This window comes from Dreissena polymorpha, chromosome 7 (assembly GCF_020536995.1).
Source record: "Dreissena polymorpha isolate Duluth1 chromosome 7, UMN_Dpol_1.0, whole genome shotgun sequence".
Lineage (NCBI taxonomy): Eukaryota > Metazoa > Mollusca > Bivalvia > Myida > Dreissenidae > Dreissena > Dreissena polymorpha.
This window is the reverse complement of record NC_068361.1, coordinates 13120805-13137014: the sequence shown is the minus strand read 5'-3', so window position 1 is coordinate 13137014 and position 16210 is coordinate 13120805. Positions and strand designations below refer to the sequence as shown.

At 34.3% G+C, this 16210-nt stretch overlaps 4 protein-coding genes across 15 annotated transcripts in view; 2 read left to right on the top strand and 2 right to left on the bottom strand.

The window, feature by feature from the left end:
- Positions 1–16210, top strand: part of LOC127837159 (uncharacterized) — a 915490-nt gene that overhangs the window by 319750 nt on the left and 579530 nt on the right. The gene's annotated exons all lie outside the window — the stretch shown is intronic.
- The window catches only part of LOC127837163 (uncharacterized), a 768625-nt gene that overhangs the window by 559290 nt on the left and 193125 nt on the right, over positions 1–16210 (bottom strand). The window lies entirely within an intron of this gene.
- LOC127837168 (uncharacterized protein CXorf38-like) overlaps positions 1–16210 on the bottom strand; it is a 142233-nt gene that overhangs the window by 125238 nt on the left and 785 nt on the right. For both annotated transcript variants that reach the window (XM_052364093.1, XM_052364092.1), the window contains exons 2-4: positions 8535–8638; positions 2241–2891; positions 380–538 (exon numbers count right to left, since the gene is read on the bottom strand). In XM_052364093.1, coding sequence (XP_052220053.1) covers positions 380–538; positions 2241–2816 — 735 coding nt within the window. In that variant the 5' untranslated portion in view covers positions 2817–2891; positions 8535–8638. The remainder of the gene's footprint in view (positions 1–379; positions 539–2240; positions 2892–8534; positions 8639–16210) is intronic.
- LOC127838266 (tigger transposable element-derived protein 6-like) lies at positions 6030–7382 on the top strand. Its single transcript, XM_052365893.1, has one exon. It carries the CDS (start codon positions 6030–6032, stop codon positions 7380–7382), a length of 1353 nt encoding a protein of 450 aa, XP_052221853.1.

The window sequence follows — 16210 nt, the reverse complement described above, 5'->3', positions numbered from 1 at the left end:
TAAGGTATAAAATACGTCAAGAATTTGTACTCGGCGGAATAGCTCAGTAGGCTAGAGCTTCAGGACTCTGGCAGGACTCCAGAGGTCACTGGTTCGAAACCTACTCCGGGCAATGTTCTTTTCCTTTTTTTAATTTTTTTCTTGATTTTTTACTTGAGCTTTTACGATCCAATGTTTACATTTATCAATATAAAGCATTTAATGAATAAGTTAAAAAAATGCCAAAATCTGTGAAAAGGCCCCTTTAATACAAGTATTCTGTGTACATGTATTTCGATTTAATATAACGTCGTCTGTTCTTCAAAGCGTATTATAGTGTTTTACTTACATCATGGTGAGGTAATTTAAAACCAGTTATATGTTCGTCCTAACATTTTACCTCTCTTAATTTCCTCACAGCCTCTTGTGCACTTCCGTCGTTTGCGAGACACATTGGGTCAGTCAGCAGGTCATTCAGTGTTGTAAAGATATCCTGGAGATCTCTGTCTGTCACTTTACATTGAGACGAATGTCGGACAATTCGTCCAATATCTCGTGCCTTTAAACATATTCCACATTATGTGTCATCAATGTGACAATATGATATATTCAATAGTATTGGTTAAAGCAAAAGGTATCTAAAAATGAATACACGCTTGCAAAAATCTATTGACCTGAACGTGTAAAAATCAGATCTCTACGTTAGGTTATACTTTTTTACAAAATATCATTTTTACAGACATGCAATACATTTTGATCGTCCTGTTACCCGTTCACTTTTAAACTCTGAAACATGTTTAGCTGTTGAGATCATAATATGTGTGTTAAGTAATACAGACTAAACAGTGACCGAAGTGCAAAATAAGTGCAATAATTACGTGAAATTAATGCTGTTGGTTTATTGAACATGATAACTTTAATGTGGTTTCATTATTTCGACTCCCAATAGTTCTATATTTTGAAATTTGTAAAAAATAACATGAAATATAATTATTTGAATAATAAAAAGTGTTTGAGCAACGAAAGTGTGATGTATCTACAGTACAGTTGTAAACATAAATTTAAGCTTATTGATATTAACTCAATAATCTTGTGTAATAATATAATGTTATTAATTAGTTGAATTCATATTGACTTTGTTATTGAGCTGAAGACAGTCGTATTGGCCTAAGGCCACAGGCCGAACGACAATACGGCTGTCTGATGATCAATAAAAAATAAAATATGAATTCAACTAATTTATGACAATTTTATTAATTAACTTTATAATAGTATTCAGAAGAAAAGCTCGAATTTCACTTTCCAATTACATGTTATTGCTATTAAACAAAATGGCGACCAAAAATTGTCGAATTTTTAGATTCTCATATAAGGCCGAGTTTTTCTTGGTTTCTGATTGGCTGAATCTCGTATTGGCCAACCTTTTGCCGTATAAGCCGTGTTTTTTCTATATTGGCCGCCTTTTACTCGTATAAGGCGAGTTTCGAGCTTTATTGGCGAGGCTCAACTTGTATGAGGCGAACAAATTGAACACATTCTTGTCTAATATTATAAAGTTAATTAATAAGACAAAAATATTTCCGCATATATCTTATTTCGGTAGATGTATTTTAAAGAAACTATATGAAACACCGTCATTTCTCGAAAAAATGAGACTTTATTATTCCAATCATTGTAATAAGTTTGGATATTAAATGGTGAAATCAATCATTATAACGTGAAATTACGGATGCTTTACTGGATATGTTGTACTTTTATTCCATCAAGTTTTCTTGCAAAAAATATTCGTTTTCCTGCTTTTGGTCAGAGTTTTATTAGAAGCAATATGATATCCAACTGTGTGTTGGATTTGTCTACATTACCACACTGTCTTATACATAAAACGTGTTGCATTGATTAATCATGCAAAGAGAGAGAAAACACCATATTTAGCTTGAAATACAAACACTACGTTTAATTTAAATTTAAATTTTGAATTAATATTTAACATAACTATTTATTTCCATATTTTAAGGATTTTGTTCAGCCTTAAAACTTCGTGAAAACGCTGATGTGAATTTTAACGGAACAACAACGTGTAATATAATAATAGTGAGCATGTGGGTCCCAACTGTGCTCTGCCTATGTGTGATTATTTCTTATTTTGGTGGTTAAACGCTGGACTTCAATAAACTGTAAACTGCATATTTGTAAAACCTTAATTAAGCACGTTTATAGCCAACACAAGAATATACACACGCGTGCAATAAATATATTATTACCTTTGTTAGTAGACATGAATTATTGGGTTTACCCGGAGGTATGGGAAAGGAAAACTTGGAATCGAAGTGTTTGCAGTTCATCATAAAACTGATAATTCCGTTGAAATCTGTCTCTTTAACCGAACTCTTGTCAGCATAACCATCCGGAGGTAAATAAGCCTTTGCTATTTGCCAAGAATTGGAGGCCCATTGATCCGCGGATGTATTCCTCCACGACGGTTTTGTATAACGATGTGCCTTTTCAATCTCGATTAGAACTTTGTCGCATATGCTTAAAGGACATGGCCGGGGTTGTTTTGCATTGGAATCATGCATAACTTTACATGTCCCGCGTGCTCCTCGTTTATTGCATGTTCCTGGAGTGGGGCATTTAAGCAAGTTCGCTGTCAAACAACCATTACATGTGCCCGGTGCCTGTCCACCGGACGAGATGGTGTTGTACATACATGCTTGTACAAGTTTAGCCTCGTTTTCCACGAATGGTTCTAAACCAGACTTTGCTATGTCTACTGCCAACCACGCCTTCAGCCAGTTCGTCCTTTCTTTCTCAGTGAACACATCAGAAAGACTCGACATTTTTATTTATATGAGCTCAATTGTCAAAGGTAATTACATGTTCTGTTAAGAATCGCACGCCTGCTTGAATGGAATCTGTAATATAAAAACAAATATGCTATTCGAATAGATTTGGTATTTGTATATGTATAACTCCAGTTGTATTGAGATTGTTTAACACTTTATATACATAGTGATAATGAATGCATACATTTTATGAGGAGAAGATTAAGAAATAATATTAACCCGCGGCCGGAAGTTCAAATGTTAAGGGGTTTCACACGAGTGCGAAGGACGAGTAATTTGAAATAAGGTGAGGTCAACCTTTTGTAACGTTCAATGTAAAAGACTGGGGATTTAAACGAGTTGTGCGACCTGCCTTACCGACGATTAGCCCAGCATGTTAATATTTAGAGTATAGTATTCTACAAGAAAGCAATTTCATATCGGTGTGTGGTGTACTACGGTGCTGTGTAGAATTGCCACTGTTTTCTCTATTATATCTTCTTTTTTTAAAAAGCCCTTTTAAAGTGCACAAAATCAAAACGGTATCTATAGTATTGATACGCGTTAATAATTTTTTGACAGAAGATACACCTAACTAAACAGTTAAAAGCGTTTAATGGAAATTGCTGGGTGTGGGATCTTTACCACTCACGCGGAGAAAACAAAAGTAAAATGTATAAATCATAATTAAGAAAGCCATACAGTCAACAATAACTTAAACTTGTAAAGATATTAAAGAGAGATTTCTTTCGATGAATATGTAATAGTATCATTAAGTAATATTTATGCACTTAAAAACACACAATAACCATAATAATTCCACAACGATACGCATTTAAATGTTTTTATTTCAAACTTATTAATTGACCATTCACAAGGTATAGCATAGGTAGAGATTTTAACGAAATGAACGATAAAAGTGATAGAGTTTCCTCAAGTTCTGAAGTAAGTTTATTTTAATCAAAAGAATCTTTAAAACAATAAAATGATAGATATCTGGTGATATTTAAATCCTACTTGACATAAGTTTACTGAAAGATGAAAAAAATCTTAGTGATAAGAGTCGTACAGTCTTGGTTAGTTAGAATTAGTTTCCCCGTGCACTTTAAAGAGATACTACCCATACAATAATTCAATCGACCTATATATGACACTATCTATCAAGATTGAATCCCAATCTAAACGTGAACCAGGCTTTTGGAAATAAGATTAAATTTTAACGGATTACGGTGTTTAAGTGAAATTAAATATTGACGATCGATTACAATAAAATGGTAAACAAACTATCTGGAAGAATTAAAATAAGGAGTAAAACGCATGTCCATATAATTCTCTAAAAGCATATTACATGAACGATGAACATACTTAGCATCTTCTTGAAATCGAGTTTAACACTTTACAGATTCTGCCAGTACAAGTTAAACGCTTAAAGCTAAAAGGAAAATTATTTTAAAGAATCTACACATGAAGAAATTGGGAGAGTTTGTCAGGTCAGGATGCACTTTATGTTTGTAACAGGAAACAATATATACTAAATATTTTATTAGCAAAAACCATCAAGGGGATTTAGAAAATATATATTTCCCAATACTAATGACATGCACTTTAATAACATGAAGGTTAATTTGAATTTAGGAGACAAGTTCAATAACTCGTTTTCTAAATCGAGCGCCTGATGAATTCACGTGCGTTTGAAAAGTTATAGAGTAAGCATTGTACTTAAACGAAAAAGTTTAGCAATTTAAGAACAAAAAAGGTTTAAATCAGGTTTCACTCAAATAATAAAAATTAGCTCTACTAAAACACTGAAGGACTGAAGCAATAAGAATGAAACACGGACGGACAAACGTCGGATAGAATAGAATCAAATCACATAACAAATCATTAAGAGAGAGAACTAAAAAGAAATTCGAAAGATGTCATACTTTTACATACGATAATATATTAGTAGATTCATCGAGTGCGGAAAAACAGCTGTCCATGGCGCAATTACATAAGTGATACATAATTGCAACTTGACGTTTAAGAATGAAATTAATTTAAAAATTAAACAGTTTATATCAATAAACAAGTACACGAACCTTGGCGGCAGGGTTGCAGCGCTGTAAGCGTGCAGTCATTTAAGTAAAACATGCTGCGTTGAAAAGTCTAAGCTCGGCGTAAATTTTTAACATTTGTTTTGAAAGACAATCAAGAATGTTCTGATTATTTAAGCAAATGAGTGCACATAATACAATTATGACAACTGATTTGACAGTGGAAAATAAGATAAACAGGTACTTTGTATTTAATGAGGTTTTTATCCTGTTTATTAGTGTTATATATGCAAAAATAAAAGTGGAGATAATAACAATTGTATAAAATTTCAAAGCACCGGGCCCTATAGGCATATTCTTCATGAACAATTAGTTTCTAAATCATTATTTTTAATTAAAGATCTTTATTTATGAAGATTCGAAATACAGTGAAAACCCTCTTTACGACCAACTCGGTATTCCGACCAACTCGCTAAGTCGACCACCATTTTTCAGTCCCGATTTTTTTCTTCTCTATTATAATGGTCGTTACACTCACTAATCCGACCAACCCGCTAATCCGCTATTACGACCACTTTAATCAGTACCAATAATCGATATTGTTCTTAATTGACACCCGCCAAAGGACCAGTAATTTTCACACCTTACTTAATCTGGTGTTGTGGTACTTTCGGGCTTGTGTACGAAGCCATTGTGACCCAATTAACCTCAATTAACGACAACGGTTTTTGGCATCGATTTGCGACACAGGTGTTAGATTTTCGGCACTTGTTATTATTTTTAACTCTTGATTGACAATTAGCTATTATTATCGAGTCTTTGATGGGTAAATTGGTAGTTGTTTGGTACATACTTTAAAGATTAAATACGGCGAATAATTTAACAGTTAGGATATTTGAGTAACATGATTTTGTTCGTGATGGATATAAAAACCGACCTTTATACCATATCGTTATTCAAAATGGATAAGCGTAAACGGAAAGAGTTGTGTTTAAAAGAAAAAAATGATTTGATCAAAGCGAGTGATGGGAGATCTCAACGGCAGTTGGCCGATTTATTCGGCATTGGAAAGACTCAGGTTCAAGCTATTCTAAAAAGAAAAGCTGAATATTAAGACGGCTATGAACAGAACCAAGGCAACGAGAGAAAAAGGCTGTGTACCAGATCACCGGTTGATAACATAAACACTCTCATGTTGGAGTGGTTTAAGACAGCCAGGTCACAGGGTATTCCACTCTCCGGTCCCATGCTTCAAGAAAAAGCCTTGTTCTATGCGTCAGAACTGGGGGTAACAGACTTAAAGGCATCCAATGGGTGGCTTGGCCGTTTTCGCGAGAGACATAACATTAACTTCGCGGCAGTGTGTGGTGAAAGTAACAGTGTGAATCAGGTGACTGTGGATGACTGGGTGGAACGACTTCCAACCATACTTGCTGGTTACGATCTCTGTGATGTGTTCAACATGGACGAAACAGGGTTATTCTTTAGAGCCCTCCCAGACAAATCTCTCTCCATCAAAGGTGAAGATTGTAAAGGTGGAAAACGTTCCAAAGAGAGACTTACAGTGGCTCTATGTTGTAACGCTGTTGGTGATTTTGAAAAGCCGCTTATGATTGGTAAGGCGGCAACCCCTAGGTGTTTCAGAAACACCGACGTATCACGACTTCCAGTGATGTGGCGTCACAACAAGAAGGCGTGGATGACAAGAGCCCTCTTTACAGAGTGGGTTCAGCTCTTCAACCAACGAATGCGCCGGGCCAGGAGAAATGTCCTTCTCCTCCTGGATAACGCGCCGTCACATCCTCCAGACCTACAACTTACCAACGTCAAAATTGTGTTCCTTCCAGCGAACACAACATCCAAGCTTCAACCTCTAGACCAGGGTATCATCCAAAACATGAAGCAGTTGTACCGAAAAAGACTTCTCCGCTCAGTGCTATCGAAGATTAACAAAGAAAGCATGAGTGCTGTGGAGTTGTCTAAGTGCGTGTCTGTGCTTGATGCTGTGCAATGGGTTCACTCATCAGTCAATGAAATCAAAAGAGAAACCGTCTCCGGTTGTTTCAAGAAGTCTGGTGTTCACTTTGACGACAGTGACAACCTTCCCCTCTCTGAGCTATCCGACAACATGTCTCTCTCAGAATTGAGGGACATGCTACGAACAGCCCAGACAGATTTGAAACTTGAAAACGCAATGTCCGCAGAGGAGTTTGAGGCCATTGACAGCAACATCCCTGTTCATTCAGACCTGAGTGAAAATTGGGAGAAAGAACTTATGGAAACTGTGTTGAAGCCTGTGAGTGTGACTGATCCCCAGATTGTTCAAGAAGAAAAAGAAGAACTACAACCCGAGCAAACTGAACTGAAAATTAATTCCTATCAAGATGCTCTGCATTGGTTAGCACAAATAAGACTTTTCTGTTACAGCAAAGATATGGCAACTGAAGCATTTGAATGTGGTAGACTGCAGGAAAGTCTAGACAATCAGGCTGTGAAAGTAAAAAGCTCTGCTAAGCAGACGAGAATCGACTCATTCTTCAAGTAAACATCAATGATCATGTGCATGTACACGTATTTTCACTTCTTGTATGAAAAGCTTTGTACAATGTATAAATGTATAAATACAATGTATCAACTGATGACTGTTATATTGTATGCAAAAAGATTAAAGTTCATTGAATATTTATGTTGTTGTAATTATATGTACAATGTATCAACTGATGACTGTTATATTGTATGCAAAAGATTAAAGTTCATTGAATATTTATGTTGTTGTAATTATATGTCCATCAAATTCATGAAATCTCATAATTAAGACCACCTCGCTATTAAGACCACTTTTCAAAAGTCCCACAAGTGGTCTTAATAGCGAGGTTTCACATTAATCAACAGATCAGTAAACCACAACTTTTTCAAAAGAGATCAATGCGCCATTTAATATCGTATTATACACGTATGAGTTTATTTGCGTTTACTATGTTTTCCATGTTTCTACTAAGCACGAAACATTCTTCATACCTCTTACATGTATACTCAATATACTTTTCATCACAAAATTAAACGATCAGTCTTCATATCAGTCTGTGCTTGGAGATTTGTGTACGTGTTTTGTCTGTCGTGTGTCGTCCGTCGTGCTTCATTCGTTGTGCGTCAACATATCATTTAAACGACATTTGCTCCTACTTGCTTGGCAGATTAAAAAAATACATTAATGATTCTTGGGAGACCATCTTGAGGAGTTGTACAAATTGTTTCGGTCAGCTGCATATATAAGTAATTAGATATAAAAAATGTAAAAGTACTAGTGTAAAATCTTCATATTTGAGTCCACAAGGGTAATGGATTAAATGTTTGGTCTGTAACCTAGTTTATTAGTTTTCTCTATGTATGCTTGAAGTATGTCCTTGGGGACAAAACTGTACTCGCCCCAGGGGTTACATTTATAAAGAACTGACGAGTAAATAAATGTGCTTCAGGGCTTTGATTAATCATTGGTTTTAATTCAGCATCAATATCGTTAACAGAGGCATCTATACATTCATAAAATACAGTCGGAGATGTGCTTATGTCGTGACCTGTGTTTATTCCTTCTATATGATGTTTTCTGAAACGTTTCTGGAAACATCTTTGAGCCAGATATGTAACAATATCTATTAACGCGCATAAACACAACGGAATAAATAAGTTTGTAACATACGTATCTATGACACAACACGTCTCTGTTTCATTGAAATCCATATTTTCCATTCTTGGCGCTTAAATCATCTTCAAATATCAATGATATCAAAGTCCGCAGTCAGTCTGAAATTATAAAAATCATTATAATTTGTTAATATGCAACTACTAGTACAAGAAATTCACTGGTACAGAAGTCGGTTAGAAATACTACTACTACTTCTACTTCTACTACTACTACTACTACTACTACTGCTGCTGCTGCTGCTGCTGCTACTACTACTACTACTACTACTACTACTACTACTACTACTACTACTACTACTACTGCTACTGCTGCTGCTACTACTACTACTTCTACTACTACTACTACTACTACTACTAGTACTACTACTACTACTACTACTACTACTACTACTACTACTATACTACTACTACTACTACTACTACTACTACTACTACTACTACTACTACTACTACTACTACTACTACTACTACTACTACTACTACTACTACTACTACTACTACTACTACTACTACTACAACAACTACTACTACTACTACTACTACTGATAATACTTCTGCTGTTGCTGCTGCTGCTACTACTACTACTTCTACTACTACTACTACTACTACTACTACTACTACTACTACTACAACCACAACTACTACTACTACTACTACTACTACTACTACTACTACTACTACTACTACTTCTACTACTACTACTACTACTACTACTACAACCACAACTACTACTACGACTAATACTACTTCTACTACTTCTACTTCTACTGCTACTGCTACTACTTCTACTACTACTACTACTACTACTGCTGCTGCTACTACTACTACTACTACTACTACTACTACTACTACTACTACTACTACTACTTCTACTACTACTACTACTACTACTACTACTACTTTTATGTGGCTACTTCTACTACTTCTACTTTTACTAATACTACAACTTCTACTAATAATAATACTACTACTTTTAATAATAATAATAATGAGAGAGAGAGAGAGAGAGAGAGAGAGAGAGAGAGAGAGAGAGAGAGAGAGAGAGAGAGAGAGAGAGAGAGAGAGAGAGAGAGAGAGAGAGAGAGAGAGAGAGAGAGAGAGAGAGAGACTGGAAACGGTTTAAGCCTCTCCAACTTTTTTCCCACAACTTAGGTTTTGAAATATTATTTAAAAGCGTGAACAGTCACTCGATATATTTAGAGATGCGTTAAACAGTTTGGTGAGAAAACCATTAAATTAATAGTACAAACAATAAACATCCATGAAACAAATATTCGAAAGAATAATTATTCATCATTGTAAACAAACGAAATACAACTACACCGAACACCATCTTTAAAAGGTACTGACAAGTTTAAAGCACAGCTATAAATGCATACTATTAAAGTTCTACCGTATATCCACAAGCAAAGATATTCCATTTGAAAAATTTTAGTGTCAGTTAATTTCCATTTAGTCGCTTAAAATTCAAAGCAAACTCACAGCACATCGGTAACGTACGGTGTTCCAGATGAGAAATGTTTATTATTTATGTTTACCTCACGACTTAGAAACTCGTTTCCCCGACTTAGCATCTCGTTTCTTTTGTTCAGTGTTATACAGTCCGCTATCAATCTCAGAAAAGTTGTCGTTCCTATTTTAATCATACACGAATGTAATATAACCGCCGTCTTATCTGCGTGTGCTATTATATAAATGACTTATTTGTTTGTGTGCTTAATTTTAAGGTAAACTTTCTCACGATTTTTATGTATATTAAATTGATTTTCTTCTTTTGGAATTTATTTTGAAATATTGCGTATAAGTAATTTTCAATACGCATAAAACAACACGTCAACTGACTGTCTTTTTTGCAAAGTACTGTAAATCGCTAAATGTCTGCGTGTTTTTCGTTAAGTGACAAAGTAAACTGATATATCAGACTGAACATCGAATTCGTCACTTAAATAGTGTTTGCACTTGATATCAAGAGTCGCCTACCACTATATGATTTGATACATTTTCTTTCAGTAATTTAAACCCACAACGCGTATGCAACCGTATACGTAAACCAAAAGTATGCATTCCCTAAATGTATAAAATTTAAGACATTATTTTGGTATTTAATTTTCCTTCTACATAAATTATCGTATTAAATCTGTGTTAAAAGGACTAGATCATTACTTATGCAAAACAATATCACATTACTTTTAAACAAATAATGACACTCCTTACTTAGAGAAAATATTAACGGAAAAACAACATCTGTAAAATAATAAAGCGTTCGGAACGCTTCTCCTAGATAATTTGGAAAAAGTCCATGTAGTGCTTTCAGTTTGTTTTTAATGCAGTGGTGATTATTATAGTCAGCGTGGCGCAGTGTTATAACAAAAGCTCTTACTTCCAAAATTGTAAATCCGTTATGAGGGATTTACAGCTAAATCTGATTTACTGTAAGAAATCAAAGAACCTTTATGTTTGGCAACTAGCTCGCGACAACGTTTCAAACATTCCGAAACTGGCCCAATAACATTTGACAATTTCATTTCAACATTTCGAAAACTCCTGATTCCTTTCCGTTTATCGTTTGTATTGCACCAATTAAAGAAGTCATTCTTGGCTGATCCTAAATAGTCGTATATATATAAGCACTCTATTGGATTTCGCATTTACATACTTTGACATTTGGAAAAAAAATCAGCAGTATGTCTTACAGAAGGGTTTGTTGTAATTATGTTGTTATTAAAGAAAGGAATAAATAGCCCCCAGAGATGTTTTAACCATTTACATGTATACATGTTCCACCCAGAACGCATTTTAGTGAAACAAAGTTCATTTTGGTTATCATTACAGCATGAACCCACCAAGCTTCCTTAAAATTATTCTTAAGTTTTTCATCATCGTTAAGTCAGATTTGTATATTTTCATGATAAAATAACAGAATAAAATAATCAGAGGCAATAACCTGTCCAAGTACATGTTCGAAAATAAATTAAAAAGAAGATTGAAGTTTATAAGGTCTGTCCAACAAACATGTGAATTAAAATAATGAAAAAGTCTTAACCTTTGCAGAAATCTTACTTGTTTATATATTTATTTAAATATAAACAGTCTTACAGTGTAGACATAAACATACACCTACAATATATGATCGTATATAAGGATACATTTATTATAGTTAGCTGATAAAGCTTACACACGCGAAATGATGGAAAAGCATTGCTGTTGTTTTCGTTAAAATATCTAAGAACACGAGGATTGTTTCCAAGTTAATAAAATACGCTTACTGGTTCAATATGACAGTCGTGATGGCAGATCGTTTAAAGTTGGAACATAAGCAAAATAACAGGCCGTATCAACCGAAATTAAATCCCGCATCGGCAAAATCCGCCTTTGTTTACGAATTAATGAGCTGGTACTTCGCACACATACCATTACAAAGGCTGCATGTCCGATTGTGTGCCTGTGTTTTGGCTGATATACCAACTTCAAAAATGACTATTAAACTCACGTTATCTCCGGGGCATTCATTATGTAAATGATATTCAACGATATTCCACAAAGTTGGCGATCAATTTGAATGTGGGTTTATGTCAATGTCTTGAGCACAATTTTTTGTTTGACTGTTCTTCGGTCGCAAATATTTTATCTGAAATTTTAATGATAATTCAAGCAGATATTGTGTATTTGTAGTATTTAACTAGTATTTGTATTATTAGTGATAGCTTATGCATATTCCACCTTTAAGGTGGTGGCCTGTCTGTCCACAACACCCCTGTATGTATACAAGGTGGAGCCAACGTTTTTATACTGTAATTTTAATTAAATGTTGTTGTCTTCTTATATTTTTTTTTATTTAAGGTAAATATGTAGTATTGATAAATAATATCCCAATCTTCATAACATTCCATACACATGCCAATAATAGTTAGTTATATCTCTTTTGCCAATGTAGAAGAAGGGAACCTATTTTAGACTTATAAATTAATATTCTTGTTTTGTTTTGATTTTTAACCTTTAAGTGAATATTTCGACATACATGTATTATGCACTTTAAAAAAGCATTTCAATGTCATTTCTTTGTTTGAAACTCCCTGTGTGACATGTAAACATAGTCCTGCAATATTATGTTGTTTGTGATTGAGTTTAAAGTACGGTTGTGTAGATTTATGAACGGTTAGATTTGTAATCACAATATCGTATTACTTATCTTTTAATACAAAATAAATATTTAGTTTTAGAAAAGCTGGACCATTATCGCCATGGTAAATATCTTCTTCTGATTTTTTCAACAAGGATAAAAAGACGGTGACTGTGACAATGCGATATCTACCATGCACCTACAAATATTAGTCTAAAACATTTAGTACAACCATTTATGTATGGATCACTCGTAAAGCAAGGTAAAGCACTTGTTCTTATTTGGCATCTTAAAGTATCTGATAGTTAAACAACAAAATGATTCAAGATAATGAATATTTAAATTAATAAAAATAAACATCAGAAACTATACTTTGAGAGAGGTTAAAGACTGTGTATATAGTGAATACTATGTTAGTGTGATTGTGTACTTAAATGTATCACACGAGTGAAGAAAGGTCTACATGGCGAGGTTTGCCTAGCATTATGCAGCAAGCACAATTTGACACGATTTAGTTGTATTATGCGGTGAACACATTTACCAGATTTAGTTGCATTATGCAGTGAACACATTTACCTGATTGTTGTATTGTGCAGCAAACACATTGACGTGCTTAAATTGACCTGGTTTAGTTGTATTATGCATCAAACACATTGACCTGTATAAGTTTTATTGTGCAGCGAACACATTGACCTGGTTTAATTGTTTTATGCAGCAAACACATTGACCAGATTTAGTTGTATCATGCAGCAAAGGCATTGACCTGATTTTCAAAATCTCAATTTAAATATGTTTATGTTAATTCATTATCTACAAGGCTATACGGTTAGCACAGTGGTTGGTACATACACTTCTCACTTCTGCAACCGGGGTTCAATCCCCATTCCCAGGGCATGTGAGTTTTTATAGGTGGTCATCATACTGGTTAATTAATGAATAATGATTGTTCTAAATAGTTAAACTAATAAAGCGTTTATAAGGCTGTTTCTGGATAGTTTGGAAATATCTCAATGGTAATCATGGATCGGTGTTATGGTACTTACCTTTACTTTAAATTTGGGAATTATTGTTTTTACAAGGTTTCACTAGAGCCATATAAGAAAAACTGCGGCGCCACCCCTGCCCCATTTCATATCGGCCATGTTTTTTAAACCGCCGCATTTTGGTAATTTAGCCGAGATATCATTAAAACACATTATCTGATCAAGTTTCGTGAAGATTGGACTGTAAATGTCACTTTTAGAGTGTTAACTGAAATGAATAAGTTAAAAAAACAAACAAATATATTCCTGTATGTTTAGACCGCTGTTACTTTCTGAATGAAGGTGCAATAAAACATTAATTGTTGAAATGAACTTTTCAATGTTTATACTAATGCAGCAATTTTGGTTGAAAAATTAATGAATGAAAAATCTTTGACAAACACATGGGTTAGGACTTCGTTTTGAGACACACAAAACCATGGCCAAATGTTCATTAACTGATCAGTTCCATAGACATTCTCTGTAGATCAATAAGCTACCTGGGTGCTTTTACCATTCCCATTATTGTATCCTTGAACATCTGCACTTTTATTCTCAAATATTCAATTACATTCATTGAATGTAAATACAAAGTCAATCAGACTTACATATGCTTGTATTCACATTGTTGTAAATGCCAAAAAGGTGTTGTTTGGAGTTTAATTTGTAATTCGTTATGTCATGGCAAACTGATCAATATCTGAGACATTCTTTACCTGACGGTGACACACTGAACCCAAACGATTTAGAACTATCACTTTCATGCATGGAATATTCTCAATATCCCCCTACCCAAATCTCTAAATGCCCTCCCCCGCCCCCTCCCCCCACTTTTTTCAGTGGGCAAATAAAATTTAATTTTAAAAACTAGTTTTCCAACAATGCAAGCTTCACACCTGTGAAGTTTTGCTTTGATACTTAATTTTATATTCAAGATATGCAAAATGTCAGCATGAAAATTCACAAGAGAAATGCCCCATGCAAACTTCAAATGTAAAAAGTGAACAAAACTCAATAAATATGAAAAAAAATAAATAAATAAATAAACATATATATATATATATATATATATATATATATATATATATATATATATATATATATATATATATATATATATATATATATATATATATATATATATATATATATGTGTTTTTCTAGTGCACTTCATATCCTTTCAATGGGTGATTTCAAGTTGAGCTCTACCAAGAAATCTTCAAGGATTGGCGGGCAACTTGAAACCAGTGTATTAACACTTTCCCACCGTGTTTAGAAGAAATACATGTTGCCTTACATTATGACAGATTTTCGGTGATAAGCAGTTTGGACTAGATTTTTTATTGTAGAATATTGTCAAACATTGTGAAGTATTTATTAAACAATTAAGAGTCTCCAAAACAGATTTAGGCTAAAGCTTAGTCATCTTCCAACAAAAAACACAACTTTATTTTCCTCAATTCTAGGGAAGCGCTTGTTATCAGCGGAAACAAACATAATGTGTAAAATGTATGAAAGTGTTTTGTATGTGATAAATCGCTGCAATTTAAACTACTATATATATTTTCCCGTTGCCATCTTAAATATAGAAGTAAATTTATTGTAAAGTAGTAAAGCGACCATTGTTTCCATTGTTCTGTGAACGCTGATTACTCTAAACATAATTTGCATATAAAGTGCACCACATATGTCCACTTTTACAAGATGTGATATTCATTCCATGAAATTGTGTCTTTTAAACAATGACTATGGTGTCATGTACGAAGTCTCATCTTGCAATTCACAAGCAGTGTCATCTTGCAGTTCATTTAATCCAACAATGAACAAAGCTACCAAATGTTCTATTATTCGATTAAATGACCTGACACGTACTTTCAAAGTGGTTACACTGCTTGCCTTACAATTATTCGGTGCAGAATCACTTAAGAGTGTTCATACAATCAGTGTCTACTGGTTGATGCCGATGGACATTTTGCGACAAAAATCATACAGTATGTGTTTGTATTTCAAAGATTACTTCATTACATGTCGACCCGGAGTGCGTCCCATCATTGTTACCAAACGTCTGTGAACACTGGTTAAACATTAGTAACTGGCAATAAATATATCATAGATGTAAAGAGCATCCACCAAGATGTTTACAGCGATCTATTCAAATAAAACATGGGGCGAAATAAGTCTGATATTGGGGCCAAAAAGACCAAGTTAGCCTGATTTCACTGGGGCCGTAATAGCCGACACCTGTTAAAGGGACTTGTTCACAGATTTGTTTAATGATCTTCAAGATCGTCTTTAAAAGCTTTAAACGAGGCCGCAGTGGTGTAGTGGATAAGGTGTCCGCAGTGGTGTAGTGGATAAGCTGTCCGCAAAGCGATCGGGAGGTCATGGGTTCAATCCCCACTAAGGAAGCGTCTTTTAGATTTTCCCCATAGATACCAAGTTATGATTCGAGTCCCAGTAAACGGACTCGATAGCATTTCAAATAAGTCTTAGCCTTTCTGTGCTATCGAGCTATAGTAAATAGGTTTA

Excerpts from the sequence above, each read along its gene's own strand:
- LOC127838266 (XM_052365893.1), top strand. The coding sequence starts at position 6,030 with ATGTTGGAGTGGTTTAAGACAGCCAGGTCACAGGGTATTCCACTCTCC.